This window comes from Quercus robur, chromosome 11 (genome assembly GCF_932294415.1).
Source record: "Quercus robur chromosome 11, dhQueRobu3.1, whole genome shotgun sequence".
Classification (NCBI taxonomy): Eukaryota; Viridiplantae; Streptophyta; class Magnoliopsida; order Fagales; family Fagaceae; genus Quercus; species Quercus robur.
The window spans coordinates 43,327,006-43,346,187 of record NC_065544.1 but is presented as its reverse complement, the minus strand read 5'-3'; the positions used below and the strand labels follow the sequence as shown (position 1 = coordinate 43,346,187).

The 19,182-nt window shown below is 36.8% G+C and overlaps 1 protein-coding gene, 1 long non-coding RNA gene and 1 pseudogene across 2 annotated transcripts; all 3 read right to left on the bottom strand.

Annotated features, from left to right (window-relative positions):
* Window positions 1-3,218: 3,218 nt before the first annotated feature.
* On the bottom strand, window positions 3,219-11,846 carry LOC126705068 (4-hydroxy-3-methylbut-2-enyl diphosphate reductase, chloroplastic-like; annotated as a pseudogene).
* Window positions 6,232-6,689, bottom strand: LOC126707227 (uncharacterized). Its single transcript, XR_007648867.1, has 2 exons — window positions 6,596-6,689; window positions 6,232-6,445 (listed from the first exon to the last, which is right to left on the bottom strand). It is a non-coding gene; the product is annotated as an uncharacterized LOC126707227 (long non-coding RNA).
* Window positions 11,847-17,760: 5,914 nt separating the features above from the next.
* On the bottom strand, window positions 17,761-18,963 carry LOC126705067 (toMV resistant protein Tm-2 netted virescent-like). Its single transcript, XM_050404021.1, has 2 exons — window positions 18,733-18,963; window positions 17,761-18,555 (listed from the first exon to the last, which is right to left on the bottom strand). Exons 1-2 carry the CDS (start codon window positions 18,961-18,963, stop codon window positions 17,761-17,763), a joined length of 1,026 nt encoding a protein of 341 aa, XP_050259978.1.
* Window positions 18,964-19,182: the final 219 nt, after the last annotated feature.

The window sequence follows — 19,182 nt, the reverse complement described above, 5'->3', positions numbered from 1 at the left end:
GATGTGCTGTTGAGCACATTGGAACAGAATGTCAGTTCATTGTTGATAAGAAATCTATGAAAGAGGAATTGACACAGAAGATCCATATGATTTTGAAGGAGAAACAATACTTGGTTGTGTTGGACGATTTGCAGACACCTGATGTATGGAAAAAACTTCTTGATGCCTTTCCAGACACAAAAAATGGTAGCAAAGTCATGCTGACTTAGCAATTATCGCATTGCTTTAAGAGCAGATACAAGAGGAGAGCCTCATCAGCTCAACTCGCTAAATGACGAAGACACCTGGGAATTATTCTTAAAAAAGGTACGCTTACCAGATAGTAAGCAAGTCCAATTCTCAAATGTTTTGGCCCTGAGTTACAATGATCTATCCTTCCACTTGAGGCCTTGCTTCCTCTATTTACGGCTTTTCCCAAAAGATTATGATATTCCTGTGAGAAGGTTGCTGCGTTTATGGCTTGTAGAGGGATTTGTGAAGCAAACCCCAGGGATGACTCCTGAGGATACAGTGGAAATATACTTGGAAGAACTTGTGAAAAGAAGCATGATTCAAATATCCAAATGGAGAAAAGGTGGGAGTCCCAAAACATGCTGTATGCTTGGTGTGTTACATAATGACAGTAAATTTGGTTGCCCAATTCTTAATTTAAAACCCTTACTTTTTGATTCTTATTATATTTGTTTTTGCCTAAAAATGTGTTTTTCTAACGGCAAACAAAGAGGTGGGTTACGGAAGGCTAACAGAACTAACTTCAGGTGGGCAAAGTGTAAATTTTTGAACCACGGGTAGGTAAAGTGAAAACGGGCCATACCCCAGGCGGGTTTACTGTAATTACCCTTTTATTTTTTTATAGAGAGTTTCAACTTATGGCGTCCGCTCCTGATAATAGTTTTTTTATCATCAGACCAATACACCAATCAGTTTTTTGTTTAGGCATGAATTAAACCTCAGATCTCTTATACAACCATCAGAGATTTACTAGTTGAGTTAATTGAAACCCACAATAGTTATCTAGTATTAAATTGGCAGCATCACAGTTTACAACAATTTTAACTAATTTTTTTACTTTAAACTCAATGTGAGATATATTGTTTACACCAGGTTAAAGTAGGTCTATTGAACATAATGGACCGCTGGTATATTGAACTCTTCTTCTTCTTCTTCTTTTAATTTTTTTTTTTAATTTTTAAAATTTTTAATTTTTTATTTTTATGAATTGGAGAATTTTATTTACAAACAAGGAGAATTTCAAGGGTGGTCTGCTGACCTCCACCCTGATTATAAATTCAAAACAAGGAGGGTCACAGCCCAAATTAAAAGAGCCAAATACATTGTTCAATAATAATCCTTTTCCAAGGCATGCGTAGTGCCATTTGCCCCTTTAGGAATCCAATTAACAGAGAGGGGCTTGTGAGAGTATAGATCAAATATCGCAGTCGATACCCTTAATTCTCCAGGGAATATCTTGGCTAGAGAATATAGATGAAAAAATTCACCAATACCCTAAATTCCTTTTCTAGTAATGTCTTCAAAGAATCATCTTGAAGACATAACAACCTTTAGATATTCAATACACAGAGTAATGATAGGGGCAATTTTTTTTTTTTTTCACAACCTATTTCACAATTTGGTTTGGTGTTATGAGTGGTGCAACATCAATATCATATAGCCCACATTATTTTTATTGTGCATTGTTATGTCATTAATCACAGTACATGTCACCTTAGTTGTGAAAATTGTTGCGTCAATGTCACTAAACTAATTGATTTAGAAATTCAAAACATGCTAGTCACAACAACCATCTGATTACACATGCTACAAGACCTCTTCAAGTTTGATGTCGAACACTTTGATAAAGACATCCTCAATAACCTAGTTAAAATTCAAAAAGACATGTACATGTATCACTTCCATAGCCAATATCATTAAAAATTCAGTATGGCATTTAATGGTTGGGATATACCCTAGCTTTTGACAAAGGATTTCCATGGTTAAAACAACATTCTTTGACAGTAAGAAAATTACCTTATCTGAAGTAGAATAACCAAATGTTACACCAATTCTTAAGGGACCTATGAAAAAAATTTGTTAAGGGACCCACCAATCCACATGTGATGTGTGAACAATGAAAGTTGGGTACCGTAGTCAGTTGCTAGATATGGATAAGAGGGCATCAAATATATATGGTGAGCTACAACAATGGTTGAAGATCCTAACATGGCTAGGTTAATAGATAATTGAGCATGCCATGACGTTGTTAGGATCTCATATAGGCCCTTATGTCCATGCCCTGTAAATGGACCTTTATGAGCCTCTAAAATATCTCTTATACCATGACCAATGCCCCAGTTGGTCCTATACATGTGACCCGCTATCAGGAAAAGAATCGCAATAGCTAAATGATGGTGCTCTGGTAGAAAATTTTCTTCTAGAAAGTACATATACTTCTTTTTTTTTGGTAAAAAAAGGATAATTCATTCCAAATTAAGAAATAACAAGAGGTTATGGACAACACCTATTAACATACAGACCAAAAACATAAAAATCAAGACAAGATCGAAGTTCCAATGGAGGAGCTTCATACAAAATAAAATCAAAGGATTCCTGTCTTCCCATCCTTGCTAAGCCATGTGCGCATCTATTTACTTCCCTATAATCGTGGCTAAACCATACCTAGGAAATCTGGGTAGCCAGTTGCTTGCAATCATCAAGAATGGCAAAAATAATAGTGTTAGATTGGTTCAGGAAATTGGGGACACTTCATTTGGGTTGTTGTATTTGTTTCAGAAATGAGACAAGCCTAGAACACTTTTTCACCTGTGTCCTTTTAAAATAAAAAATAAAAAATTGCATGACGTACAAGAGGGGCACTTATCTTTTATTTGTTTTTAATTTAAATCTTAAACACTTATCTACTCATCTTTTATTTGCTCTTTTAGATCTTATTCTTGGTTTGTATTCTAATTTCTAAACATCATATATTAGTTATGAATTCACTTTATTATCCTTTATTGCTCTTAAATTTATATATGTTTAACATTAAATGAACAAAAATGCTTAACAATATTTAAAAATAAAAATGTATTTAATAATTAATTAATATATGCATCCCCGTCATACTCGTCTTCTAATTTTTCAAAAATCACCATGTTGACATGTCGTATGGCCGTACCCTTACCTGTACCCATGCCTGTATCTATGTCTATGTCTATGCTTCATAGGTTTTCTTTCTCAACCAACTCCCCGTGCTATTGCAAATTCACATTTAAAAAATGCACACTCCCTTTTTTTTTTTGGGGGGGGGGGGGGGAGAAAGAAAAATGAGAAAATATTTGGAATTTAATATTAGTTGAATATTGGAAATCGATGCATTCACACTCACATTCAGCTTATATTGGAACAAACTTGAGATATATATATATATATATATATTTGTGGATTAGGATTTAGAAATTAGAATAGGTACTCTCAAGTCTCAACTTAAACTTATCTTTTCCCATTCTTATGTAAGTGCACCGAAATGAACAAAATAAACCAAAGTGAACCAAATAGACCAAAGTGAACCAAAATGGATTGAATAGACCAAAATGAACCAAAGTGGATTGAATGAACCCAAGTAGGCCGAAATGGACTGAATAGATGAGTTAGGATTTAGAAATTAGAATATGTACTCTCAAGTCTCAAGCCAAACTTATCTTTTCTCATTCTTAAGTAAGTGCACCAAAATGGAACGAATAAACCGAAGTGAACCAAATAGCCCAAAGTGAAATAAAATGGACCGAATAGACCAAAGTGGATTGAATGAACCCAAGTAGGCCGAAATGGACTGAATAAATGAGTTAGGATTTAGAAATTAGAATATGTACTCTCAAGTCTCAAGCCAAACTTATCTTTTCTCATTCTTAAGTAAGTGCACCGAAATGGAACGAATAAACCGAAGTGAACCAAATAGCCTAAAGTGAAATAAAATGGACCGAATAGACCAAACTGGTTGAATGAACCTAAGTAGGCTGAAATGGACCGGATAGGTGAATTAAGATTTAGAAATTAGAATAGGCACTCTCAAGTCTCAACCCGAACTTATCTTTTCCCACTCTTAAGTAAGTGTACCAAAATGGATCAAATTGGACTGAATAAATTGAAGTGGACCAAATAGACCAAAGTGAACCGAAATAGACCGAATACACCAAAATAAAGCAAAGTGGACCGTTGATTACATCACTATCATATATTTATATTCTTAAAAGTCTAGGGGAACACACCCTTAACGTACATTTTGCCATAAATAATACTCACGTCAAGTGTTGATTGAATTAATATTCACAAATACTAGTGGGAAAGTGATGAAATGAATCATACATCGACAAATATGTAAGTTGTATAAGAATGAGAGGCAAAATGAACTCGTTCCTATATTCTGCATGTGAAATGCACTAACATCCCCAGAAAAATTAGAAGAACATCACTTTCCATCACGTGGGGCAAAAATTATATAGGCCAAGGAAATTAAATTCAGGACACCATTATTTACTGATTTTCAAGGGTTTGGGCTATTTTCAACTACTTCTCTGCACTAAAATTTGCTCTCTCTCTCTCTCTCTCTCTCTATTTATTGAGATGTTTCTTGCGGACAGCTGTATCTTGGCTCCAACCATCAACTGAACTAGTGTTCGTGCATTTTTGTGAAAAGTTCTGTAAGGTTGAATTTATTCAACCATCTAATTGGCTTTATTCCGTGCCAAATTTGCTTGTAATTCAGCATTTAGTAACCCTGTATTTAGGTGGGTTTGTTGTAAGGGTAGTGAGTGAGATAGAGTGAAGATTGCTTAAGAGTGTGCAAGAAAACAGAGACTCGCGGCTGGGACTCGCGGGTGACTCGCGGCTGCAAGCCGCCAGAAGCAGCATACGTGCCAAGCATGCTGGAAGATGAACAGTTATGCTAGCTGGAGCACTACAGGACAAAACAGGACAACTGGCCATACGGTTAACTCGCGACTGGATCTCGCGACTTAGTCAAGCCACGAGGTCAAGCCGCGAGGTCAAGCCGCGAGCCACCCCTGTTTTTGTAAAACCTGACGTTTCACATTCCTCTCCCACTCCAGTATAAATACCCCTTTTACCCACGATTGAAAGAGAGCTTCCAGAGAGAATTTTGAGAGAGAAACCCTAAAGAAAAACCAAATTGTTTCACCCACAATCTTTACCTTAGAGTCTCCTCAAATTCCTCAACTCTCTTCCTCTCCATTGTCAAATCCTTGAGAGGCATTATACCAAACCTGGTTCTCACCATCATCATCACTGTGAGACAGTTGTTTGGATTTCTGGGAAGCAGTTAGGAAGGAACCAATCTTCATTGGTTGATGCTACGGTCTAGTAGCGGAATCCGGGAAGTTAGAAAAGAAAAAGGTTCGGCGCAACCTCGTTGGAGCAAGAAGTTTGGAGGGCTTAGGTGCACTGGGTAGATTAGGCTTGGAGGGTCTATTGCTGTCCTTGTATCCCAACTGTATTTTCTAGTGGATTGTTTACCGCTTGGAGGGCGGCGGAGAGGTTTTTCGCCGAGGACTTCGGTTTCCTCTTCGATAACACATCGCGTGTTGTCTTTGTGTTTGCATCTTCCTTCCTCTCTATCTTTGCCTTTTTATTATCTGCTGTGGTTTTATTTTGTTATGGCTTAGATAGTCTTTAACCAATTTCGTATTATAGCATGTGTTAAGTTTCCGCACACTAGTTGTTTGACATATTGCTTGTATTGGTTAAGTTGTATTTTGGGGGTCTAAACGTTCAAAGGTGTTTTGTACACGTTTTTGAACTTTCAAGTTCAATTGATCAAAAAGCAACTTGGACATACTGTTTACACCAAGTGAAAGTAGGTAAATTGAACAGAAGTTTCGAGTAGACCAATAAGCAGACTTCACTCTCAAAACTATTGACAAATTCACCAATGCCCTACACTCTCTTAAAGTCTCTTTCCAGTAAACGTCTTCAAAGAATCAACTTGAAAACATAACCACCCCTAGATATTATGTACACAAGTAATGTTAGAGGCACAATTTCTTTCGCAACTTATTTCGCAAGTTGCTGAGGTGTCAAGTAGTGAGTATTACAAAATCATTTTTACTTGGCTCACCACTGACTGACATCACATTTTACCAATCACAACATACCACCTTAGTAGTTTTGAAAAATTTTGGGTCACTAAACATATTAATTAAGAAATTCAAAACATGATAGCCACAATAACCATAACCTTTCAATACAACATAAAAATTCGATGGTGCATTGGGACTGCATAACATAGATTCTTCAATTATACTCCTGTTTAGTTGTATGGTTACACTGATACTTTGGCAAATGTATACATCTGAAGCTAACCTAATTACACAAGTTGCAAGGCCTCTTCACGTTTGATGTCGAACACTTTGATAAGGGCATCCTCAACAACCTAGTTAAAATCCAAAAGGATATTATTATCTCACTTCTATAGCCAATATCATTAAAATTCAGCTTGACATATAATGGCTGGGAGTTACACTAGCTTATGACAAAGGATTGCCATGGTAAAAACAACATTCTCTGACTATAATAAAATTACCTTATCTGGAGTAGAGGCACCAGATGTTACACCAATTGTTATGGGACCCTCTGGTAAAAAGCTTTCTTTCTCAACCACTCCCCATGCTATTGCAAAGTCACATTGAAACAATTCAAAGAAGTATTTAAAGAAAAGGAAGTGGGGGAGAGAGAAAATTGGAAAAAGATTTGAAATTTAATATTGATTGAAATATTGGAACTCTATGCATTCACACTCACATTAAGCTTATATGCGATTTTGTTGCCAGGACCTATTCTCTTCTCACTGTCAATCCAGTATGAGGGGATTCCACTTTCTTCTGCAATCTCTTGTAGGTGTGAGGTACTGCTTGAGTTCCACCCACCAATCACCAACATTAGATCTAAATTTTCCTCTACCAGCTTGTACATTGCATCTTGGCGCTCCTGACAATGAAACAAATTACTAAATTAGTTGAAGTCCACCTGAAAAATCAGAAAGCCTGGACATAAACATATTGAGTGGCAGCTGTCTCAAGGCAGATTAGCTTTTGGCTAAAATGCAAGTTGGTTATGCTACACAAGGGCATATGAGTGGGTAGATGAAGATCTGCTAATGGGTTTTAGGAGAACAACATCTTCTCTCTTCCTTCATTGTATTTTAGTACAGGCAACAAGGAGGATAAGGTGAAGATGGAGATCATACGAAGAAAGATTACATATTCTTAAAAATGTTGAACACAACATTTTTATATAATTTTAATGGAAAAGCAATACCATGAGCCAAGAAAGGAGAAAATTACTTGAGTAGCATCACAAATGGTATTGAAGCTTAAGAAGTGCTCATTAACATTTTCCACTCCAACTTGCGCATCATTGTCCTTTCTACTAATTTACCTGTCAAATGATTTTTTTCCTCTGTGGGTAAGTGAAAACTATATAAAAATAGAAACTGAAATAGTTTAAGTCCATAACTAACCAATCTCTTCTGTTTCTCCCTTGAGCATTGTTGTCTGATTTGCAATGCCAAGCTTTACCAGGTCACTATCTGGATCAAACTCCATTGAAACTGCATATTTAAATTTCTGCAGACAAGCCAATAATTATCACTAAAACCTTGCATTATACCAAAAGTAGTTGACATTAAAGCTCAAATCAGAAACAAAAATCTGTATCTTTAGAAATTCCTCTTTGGTCGAGCTTGATCCATTAAGTTCACCCCCAAGAATGTAGTCACACACATACATTGCCTGCATTCGTTAAAAAGTTCATAGTAAAAGCATATTTCTTGAACAAAAATGTATGTATAGTTCTACACCAAAAACAATGAAATATAATAAAACAGAGTAAAATTATTATCTGCATCTTGGACATACCTCTTCATATTCTTGACAATAATATACTTCCCAGCAAAAGATGCAGCTGCTACTGTTTCCTCATGAGCATATTTACCATGAATGATTGAGGTGTAATCTCCTTTCTTGTGCTTCTCAATAGTATTCCAGACCTACACACAAATTTATTAAGTATCATCTGAATATAAAAAGGAATACTATTTTTTTTTTAAATGCATGACAAAACAGAGGCCAATATCTGCAAAAGGTACCTTAGACACCCACGGGCAAGTTGTATCAACAATTTGTACATTTTTGTCACTCAAAGTCAACATCTCATCCACTGCAGCTCCAAAAGCAGGCAAAATAACAACATCACCCTTACCAACAACTTCAAATTGCTTCTTCCCTTCCTCAAGGGGAATATTCTGCACTTCCATCTCCTCCGAACGCTGTGATAAAGATTTAAAACTTCAGTAGCAAAATTAGTTAAAACCAAATATAGAACAAATACCATATAAACCAATGAGGAACTTCTTCGCAACATATTACACAATATCCAAACTTTAGGAAATTCCCTGAAGTGCCTAGAGAAAGGACTATTTTCTTAAAAAAGTCTCTTATTATGCAGTCGGTAAAGTAGTAAACTCATGACTAACATAATTATCAGCTATATATAAAACATCAGTAGTTTCAAAAGGCATAAAACCACAGTTGACTACTTCCATTTTTCTCAAAATTCAGCACCAGAAAACAGCAAAAAGAAACCAAAACTGGGCAAGTTCCTTTCAAATTCAAGCGTATGAAGGCCAAGTATAAGATTGAAAAACCTTATTAACAGTCGGGTTGTGAATAATCTCATTGGTGACCAAAATCCTCTCATCCGGAAACTGTTTCCTCGCCTCATAAGCAATCTGAACAGCCCGCTCAACAGCCCAGCAAAAGCCATACGCTTCCACCAATTTCACAGTAACATTTCCCCATTTATACTCATATCCATTCTCCTTCAAAGTCTTTATGATATCACCTGAAATTTCCTACACAAAAATATTAGCACAAGAACTAAAGATGTTTTTTTCTGAGACTGATCCCGGCGTGCCAAATTATGCTGGATTTGGGGCTCTAATGCTCACAACTTGCATAAGTTGTCTATCATATTCACAGGTCAAATTTCTTTACTTGATAGAGGTTTGCTGTATATGTTTCAAAACTTGTAATTATATACCTGAATTTTTATCAAGGTTCATAATAGTGTTATAGTTGGTCATACTAATCAGGCTATGATTACAATTTACATATTGATGCCTGTCATAATAATCAGGAATCTCACTTTTAGTATATCTTTAGTAATAAACCAAAGTTGGAATGTTTTTCTACTTTAGTCTAATCTAAGTATATATGTGTGTGAAACCCCCTCTTAGAAACTTAAATCCCGATCCTTACTCTCGACACCCCACAAGCACTTATACTTGTAGGGGATACAAATTTATAAATTGTAATTCCCAGTCTATCTCTCATCATCTATTTTTGAGTAACATTTTTTTTTTTTCCTGAACTATTTTTGGGTAACTGAAAGTGTTCATATTGTCAAATTACTGTAATCTACAAAAGGGTAATTAAAACAATAACTCTAGGCAGAAGCAGATATCTAGTTCTTGAGCCAGAACTAAGATGAGAAGTGGCCTCTAGTGAACAACAATTGGGAAAAAACTTAAGATTGTGCAAAGCTTGAAACATGCCCTAACATCCTCAAAAAAGGTGTCTGATTACATACCTACTATATTTCAGCATGCATGTGAAATATGCCCTAACATCCTCAAAAAAATTAGAGGACCATCACTTCCCATCATATGGATATTACCCAAGAACTATGAGTCAAGAATTTCAACAACTCTGTTGTTCTAGAATTATGATTTTTCTCCTGTGCGTGTGTTAAGATGTTTCTCATTGACAGCTTGTGCAATTGTCTTTGGAACTATCAACTGAGCCATTTTGCTCTTCTTTATGAAACTTCTAATTCCATTCTTTTTTTCATCTCCTAATACAACAATGACGTAGCTCAATTATTAATTCCCAATTGATAATCTTCATCGAATCATACAAAGTAATTAACTGCTTGGTAAACAAATTATTTAACCAATTGCAGATAGAAAAAATATTGTTAAGCATTGAAAAGAAAAAGAACAAAAAGGACTAAGAAAATAGTGCATTTACTGATGTACCGATGATAACTACTTTTGAGTACAATCACAGCAGAATTTACTGCCAAAACTTATAACAAATTCGTAAATGCCTCCTTTCCATGATATCTTTGAAGAAAAAAACTAACGGCTAGATATTATATTCCATGTTCATTTTCAAAACCGAAGGCTGTCAGATCAGTAAACTTAAGTTTAGAATACCAATTTAGAACCTCATTCTCTCTCCCTTATGTGTGTGTTTGTGGCTTAGTAATATTATTCAGTCTCACTTATAGAGAAATCAAGATTCAAATCTCCCACCTAACTTCTTGTAAAAATGAAAAATTTTAAAAATTAAAAAAAAAGAACCTTAAGAAATCAATATAAGATAATTGATCCCAATCACAGACTTACTAAGTAGTGTCCCAAGATACCTTCCTCCAAATCAATGGCAACTCTATGAATTTTTTTTTAGGGTGGTCACTAAGAAATTTAAATTATACAAAATCTAATAAAGCGATAACTTGAATATTTGCTACAATTGCGAGTCAAGTCACTAAAGAGAGCAAAATTGTTGCGATTGCAAAGCCAAAAAAAGTATAACTGTCATCACTATCAAAGTGAACTTACAACCACAATATTTTTCATAGTACCATTTTTTAAGGAAAAATGAAATTAGAAACTATTTTATTGAATATGTTGAATGATCTACAAATTTAAATGATTAGCGATTTTTATCTTTTTGTTTTATAATTGGCTTTTTGTTGAACAATTTGTTCACTTGTTGTTTGGTATTGTCTTGTTTTTGTTTGGTTTATGTTTGTTGTTATTTGGGCTAATATTTATTGTTGTTATTTAAGATTTTTAAAAAAAAAATTATAAAAGGGATTAAGGATTATGTTTGGGGGGCAGAATTAATTTTGGAGTAATGCTATGTCCACCACATTTTTACAATAAATCTTATGCAAAAAATTGTTATTGATGGGTAAAAAAATAATATCAGTATTTGGGTCAAATTAGAATTAGCAATAGCTTATTACATTGACTTTGTTGTGAAATTATTGTTAAAATGTTGTGAATATTGCATTACTCTTATTTTTGTTGAACCCAAATTTTTGTAATTCTCAAGTCAGGGTATTCAACATTTTTATTAGATTAGTCATAATAGGTTAGTTTAGCATATAATATTTTTTTAACAAGTGTATATATACATTTTTTTGCAAGTCAGGGTGGTCCTGTGACCACCCTAGCTTGCATGTGGAGTCGGCAGTGCTCCAAACCAAAATGAATTTATCATCATAAACATAATAAATTATTAGAAAGTTTATTTTATTTATTTTATATTTTTAAGTAGCAGTAAAGATTTAAGAGCTAGGATAATTAGGGATGTAGAAAAAGTAACAAGTACACAGCATATCATACCAGCAATATGTGAACTAAAGGACGAAACAGAGGAGCATTGACCCCCCCTCGGGACTCTGCCCCCGCCAAAGCATAGCACAACAAATGAAGCCTCTCAACTTCTACTCTCTCGGTAAGTTGGGTCAAGAGGTGGATAGACTTGGAGCTTACATCCATTCCTCATCCGATTCTGCAACTGTTGAACCATCTTTGCCAATGTTGGACCAGGATATAAAACTTCCACATTCCAAATGGCAGTCAACCAACGTAGTTCTTCAGGGGGCATAAAAAAAAAATCACAACACTCGATGATCAAACGTTGAAGCCTTGGCATTTCACCTTTCCCCATAGAGCAATGTACAACTTGCATTTTTGCCATTTTAAAGACTTCAAGTTGACAAAAACTTCTTTCATCACAATCGACAGTGATCTGATGATGGCCATCTCCTACTACTTTGAGTATTCGAAGGTTTGTAAGGCTTATCACAGATTCAGAAGTTGAAAACTGTATATTTCATTAATTGATTCTTGAATACAAGCAATACATATATATACCAGTGTATGCAGGTGTGAACACGAAAGCTAACTGACTAACAAAAATAACCAACCACTACACGTGCAAGCTACAGAAATAACCAACTTCCTACGTGCTAACACTTAAGTGAGTATTAAACTACAAGTCGTGTACATCAGTCTTCACTTATACAGCCTTGCCGTTTATGCTCTGTTATAGAATCTTCAACTCTGTGAGTGAGTCTTTGATCCTCTGTGTTGCTTGATGCTTCTCTGCTCTTGCCACTAGTCCTGGTGACTTCATCCTTACTTGGATTCTGATACTCCCCCTTAAGAGCAGCAGGAGCATGTATATTAATCATCCCCATTTTAGAACTAAGAATGGAGAATTGATTATAATTCAGAGCTTTAGTGAGCAGATCAGCCAACTGACAATTTGATCTAACATGATTCAGCTTAATCACCCTTTCCAACACCTTATCCCTAACCACATGACAATCGATTTCTATATGCTTTGTCCTCTCATGGAAGACTGGATTGGAACCAATGTGCAATGCAGCTTGGCTGTCACAGAACAATAAAGCCTCCTTGTCATGACTCACACCAATGTCTTTGAGAAAATACAAGATCCACACGATTTCACATGTTGCAACTGCCATGGACCTGTATTCAGCCTCAGCTGATGATCTTGACACTGTGGACTGCTTCTTGGATTTCCAAGATACTAAAGAATCACCAATGAAGATGCTATAGCCAGTCACGGATCTCCTAGTGTCAGGACATGCAGCCCAATCTGCATCTGCAAATCCTTTCAAATGCAAGTCTGTCTTGGAAGAAAACATAAGCCCTTTGCCCGGTTCACCCTTCAAATACTGCAACACTCTATGTACTGCATCCAAATGGGGTCTCCTTGGCTTGGACATAAACTGACTGAGTTTATGGACAGCAAATGTAATGTCAGGTCTTGTGATTGTTAAGTACAAGAGCCTGCCCACAAGCCTTCTGTAATGGCTGGGATCCTTCAATTCTTCACCTTCAAACTTGCTAAGTCTTAAGTTGTGCTCCATGGGGGTCTTAGCATACTTACAGCCCAGTAAACCAGCATCATTGAGCAGCTCAAGGGTGTATTTTCGTTGACAAAGAGCAATTCCTTTGTCTGATCTTGCCACTTCCAAACCAAGGAAGTATTTCAAATTCCCCAAATCCTTAAGCTTGAACTTATAATCCAGCATGATTTTAAACTTGTCCACTTCAGCCTTGTCATTGCAAGCTATCAAAACATCATCTACATAGACTAAGAGAATCATGAAAATGTTGTCATGTCTTCTAGTAAACAAAGAGTAGTCAGCCTTGGATTGAATGAAACCAAGCTGAATTAGAGTGTTTGAAAACTTTGCAAACCATTGCCTAGAGGCTTGCTTGAGACCATAAATGGATTTGTTAAGCTTACAAACAACCTCCCCCTGGCTGTGAAACCCCTGTGGAAGAGCCATATACACCTCTTCATCCAAATCTCCATGCAAAAAGGCATTATTGACATCCAATTGACTAAGAGACCAACCCTTAATGGCAGCAACAGCAAGAAGAACCTTGACAGACACCATTTTAGCCACTGGAGAGAATGTTTCAAAGTAGTCAATGCCTTCCTTTTGAGTGAAGCCCTTAGCCACCAACCTAGCTTTGTATCTTTCAATGCTTCCATCAGCCTTATATTTGATTTTGTACACCCATTTGCAGCCAATAGACCTCTTACCAGAAGGTAAAGGTGTCAAGGTCCAAGTATGGTTAGCCTCAAGTGCTGCTATCTCAGCTGCCATGGCAGCCTGCCATTGGGGATCAGAGACAGCTTGATAGTAAAACTGAGGTTCAACAAGGGAAGAAATGGCACAACAGAAGGTTTTATAGGATGGAGAAAGATGCTGATAGGACACATGAGAAGAAAGAGGATGAGATGTACCTGATTGGGAAGAAAGCAAAGGCTGGACAGAAGTGACAGTATTGCAGTGGAACTCCTGTAGGTATGAAGGTCTTTTAATGGTTCTAGTAGACTTTCTAATAGGAATAGGATCTGCAATAGGATCAAGGGGAGCTTCTGGGACATCATCAAGTAAATCATTATCAATGTTATGATGAACTTGAGTGATAGAATGAGGAGAAAAGTCAGAAGTGGCAGGTTGAAACAGGAAAGACTCATCATATAAAGGAGGAACAGGTGAAGCACATGGCAAGGGCAAGGAATTAAGAGGAATGGAACCATTGGCAGAAGACACAAAAGGGAATACAGATTCATGAAATAGGACATCCCTGGATACAAAGATAACATGAGAATCAAGGTCATAAAGCTTATAACCTTTGACATTACACGGGTAGCCAAGGAAAACACATTTTCTTGCCCTTGGGGAGAATTTGTTTCTGGTATGAACAATGGTAGAGGCAAAACACAAGCATCCAAAGACTTTTAGATGATTGTACTCAGGGGGCTTATGAAACAAGAGCTCAAAAGGTGTTTTATCATGTAGCAATGGAGAAGGGAGCCTATTGATGAGGTATGCAACAGTTAAAACACAATCACCCCAAAAAGACAAGGGAACTTGGGACTGAATCTGTAAAGCCCTAGCAATGGAGAGTAGATGCTGGTGTTTTCTCTCTACAACAGAGTTTTGTTGTGGGGTATAGACACAACTAGTTTGGTGAATAATGCCATGTGAACTAAGGAAGTCATTCATGGCAAACTCTTTGGCATTGTCAGTCCTAATGGCTTTAATGTGTTGGCTAAATTGTGTAACAATCATAGCATAAAAGATTGAAATAAAGGTCTGACATCAGATTTGGATTTCATAAGAAAAAGCCAAGTGGCTCGGGTTGCATCATCTACAATAGTCAAGAAATATTTGTGACCATCCAAAGTAGGAACTGAATATGGACCCCAAACATCCATATGAACTAAATCAAAAGCACAAGCACAGGTTTTATTATTAAAAGGAAATGGTAAACGTTTAAGCTTGGCCATAGGACAGATATGGCAAGTCTTATTACATAGAAATTGTAAAGAAGGAAGACTAGGACCTAAAGTTTTAAGCTTCATATCTGAAGGATGTCCTAATCTGGCATGCCAAAGAGAAGATGATGCAGAACCTGCAGAAGTTGCTGCAGAAAAAGGAAGAAAAGAAGCAGTAGACTTATGACTGCTGAAGTAATCAGCAAGGGAAGTAGGAGAAACATTTTGGAGACTGTCACACTGCAACAAATACAAGCCATCAACAGCCTTGCCCATCCCAATCGTTTTCCAAGGTAAAAGGTCCTGGATAAAACAGTAATTGGAAAGGAAAACAAGGCAATAAGGCTGAGATAATGTGAGTGAACTAACAGATAATAGATTGAAACTAAATGAGGGAACACAAAGAACATTAGTGAGTGTAAGGGAAGGGGAAAGAGCAACAGTGCCAATATGAGTGATTTGAGCTGATTCCCCATTAGGCAAATGCACCAAAGATTGTATAGTAGAAGTGATTGAAGTCAATAGATCAACTGAGCAAACAAAATGGTCAGTAGCCCCAGTATCTAACACCCATGTCCATTGATCATAGATCCTTCTATTCACTACTTGGGCAGAAAAGACACTATGAGATAGGTCAATACCTGACATTGGAGTAGTAATAGATGTAGAACAAGATGCTACATTTGCCATTGGAGCATCCCTGACTGGAGCAGAAGGTAGAGTGGATGAAGCCCCAAATAAAGCATGAAGTTGCTGATACTGTTCAGGAGTGAAAACAGATTGATGATGCATTGGTGAAGCAATTGGAGTAGGAGCAACTAGCATATCTGAAGACACTTGATGAGCCATAAATGGCTTGTTTTTGAACTTGAAGCCCGGTGGAAAACCATGCTTTCTATAGCATTTATCCACTGTATGACCAGTCTTGCCACAATGTGTGCAAATTGGTCTCTCCTTCCCTCTCCCAACAGCACCACCAAGAAATGAACCAAGATGTTCATTGGTCAATTTAGCAGCTAAAGCAGTAGAGTCAACCTTGACAAAAGCTGAATTAGGTACTGATCTTTGTGTCTCTTCTTGGATTAGCAAGGAGTACACCTTACTAAGAGATGGAATTGGATCCATAAGCAGAACCTGAGATCTAACTTGGGAGAAAGAGTCATTCAATCCCATGAGAAATTTCATGACAGATTCTCTCATTTGTAAATCAGTGAGTTTCTTGTTGACATTGCAAATGCATTTACCACATGTGCAAGTAGGAAACGGACTAAGGCTCTGTAATTGATCCCAAAACACCTTTAGTTGAGTAAAGAAGTCAGTGATAGACAATTCACCTTGATGAAGCTCAGCTCTGTCCTTTTGAAGGTTGAAAACTCTAGGTCCATTTGTTTGAGCAAAACGATTCTTCAAGTCATTCCAAATTTCTAGGGCAGTATCTTCATAAATGATGCTTGATTGGAGCTTTGGTGAGATTGAGTTGGTTAGCCATGTCCCAACCATATTATCACTTCTTATCCAAGCTTGCACATTCGAAGGAGTTGATACCAATGGTGATGAAAGAGTCAAGCTTCCATCAATAAACCCTAGTTTGTTCTTTGTGAGTAAAGCTTTCCTAACTGCACGAGCCCAAGCAGCATAATTTTCACCACCTAACAATGGCTGTGTAACAAGGACTAAACTTGGATTCTCTGCATGATGTAAAAACAGAGGATTATCCATAGGATTGTCCATTGATGAAGAAGATGGATTCACAGATGTGGAAGCATCTGTAGAATCATTTGTATTTGTAGTAGAAGCCATAGATGACAATTGGCGATTGAAAAATCAACCTCAATCTCCAGAAGACAAAATTTTCTCAAGAACAGAGAGAAATTTTCTCGGAAAATTGAGAGAAACAAGAAAGAAAAAAATCCTATATGAATTTAGGAATTTTGCTTTGATACCATATCACAGATTCAGAAGTGGAAAACTGTATATTTCATTAATTGATTCTTGAATACAAGCAATACATATATATACCAATGTATGCAGGTGTGAACACGAAAGCTAACTGACTAACAGAAATAACCAACCACTACACGTGCAAGCTACAGAAATAACCAACTTCCTACGTGCTAACACTTAAGTGAGTATTAAACTACAAGTCGTGTACATCAGTCTTCACTTATACAGCCTTGCCGTTTATGCTCTGTTATAGAATCTTCAACTCTGTGAGTGAGTCTTTGATCCTCTGTGTTGCTTGATGCTTCTCTGCTCTTGCCACTAGTCTTGGTGACTTCATCCTTACTTGGATTCTGATAAGGCTACCCAACACTCTCATCACGCCACCACCAAATAAGTTTGCGCCTACAAATATGGTTATCTTCGCGAGTGTCAAGTGGAATGAAGTTGGACTTGAAAGCAACATAAGTTCATAAATCTTCAAAGTTTGTAAACGCCGCAAGGGATGGAGGCTTGACAAAAGTCCTGACTCCGTCCATCTTATTGAATGCAATTCTAATTTTCGCGCATTAGGAAATCTGGCCTTGGCAAAGAGACTCTCAATGTCTTCATTTATAGCTATACCAGTAAGGGCTTGAATATTCGGTAAAGTCACTGTATTGTCAGTTCTCGGTAGAGATGTTGGCCCATCCAAGTACAAATGTCTTAATTTTTGTAACTTCCATATCCCTTTAGGCAAGCATTTTATTTTATAATTTGTCCTTTCAGAATTTCTCAGGTCCAACGTCTCTAGATTCCAAAGGCTGCATATGGAATCTGGAATGACATGAAGCTCTCCAGTTTAAATGCTCAAGTACCTCAAAAGGATCAGGTTTTCAATTTTGTTGGGGATCAAACAACAAATGCCCATATTACTAAGCTCTACCACACGAACCAACTTGTTAGTTTCACCTAGCCATTTCAAGTAGTTGCTTTTAAAAAGAGGACTCTCGAGCTTGACAACCTCCCCAAAGCCTATGAAAGTACGACTATTTGAAGGCTCACAAGGGTTGGAAGAAATGTCTGGATGGTTGGCACTGTGGATGGAAATTCTACGGGATTTGCTCATAGGTGAAAGGTTAACATTTGAACGAACCTCAAGAAACTTCTCTTCAGCACTCACCGATATACAGAGGTGTCGTAGAAGATTATGGATACGACATGTTTTGACTCCTCCATCAAGCCTCTTCGCTGCTATTTGAATCAAGCTTTGATCAATGAGTTCCTCCAAGTAGTCCTCAGTAACATCCTCCATATTTCTACTCCCAGTTTGCTGTATGAATCCCTCAGCTATCCAAAGTCGGATTAGTTGCATCACTAGTATCTCAAAGTCTTTTGGGTAGATACCAAAAGATAGAAAGCATGGTTTCAAGTGTTGGGATAGGTGGTTGTAGCTTAAAGCCAATATATCTCTGCAAAATGATTTATTTTGATCCAGATACCAATTGACATGGCCAATCAATTTCAACCATGTTTGATGTGTTTTCTCCTTATTTGCCAAAAAACCTCCCAATACCACAATTGCAAGTGGTAAACCATGGCAACTTTCTACAATTTGTCTCCCTAGAGTTTCAAGTTCTGGAGGACATGTATCTCCCTAAAACACCTTCTCAGAGAAGAGCTCCCAACTTTTATCTTGGTCAGGTAATTGGAGTTCATAAGGGGGAATATAAATACTATTATTATGACTACTTGCATGCAATGCTACTTCTTTTATTCTGCTAGTAATCAATATTCTACTTCCATTCAAGTTTTTAGGAAAGGCAGTACTTACCTCATTCCATACTTCAGTTTTCCAGATGTCGTCCATGACAAGTAGGTACCTCTTGTCTTTCAAGTAATGGAACAACGCACTTTTCAATTCATTGTCATTCAAATCTTGCAATGCTTCACCATTCTTTCTGTAAATACCTCGCACGAAACTCGACAAGGAATTTCTCAATGTATGGTCTTGTATGTGTTCCAAGAACTCAAACAATGCCTTTCTGAATTCTTCATCATTCATTTCCACGGTACCTTTCAAGTCTTCAACTGTTGAAGATTCTAGAAATAATTCCAAGTTGGTAGACTTCCGTATATAGATTGATTGTAAATATATATGTTTCCTAGATTAGAGATTTGCTCTACTGGCTTGGAGATTTGTAGTCCTAAAATTTAGCATTCCAATTATGTATTGTGGCTATTTATGTCCACAATATTGTAAAAAGAAAAGTATGAATGAAAA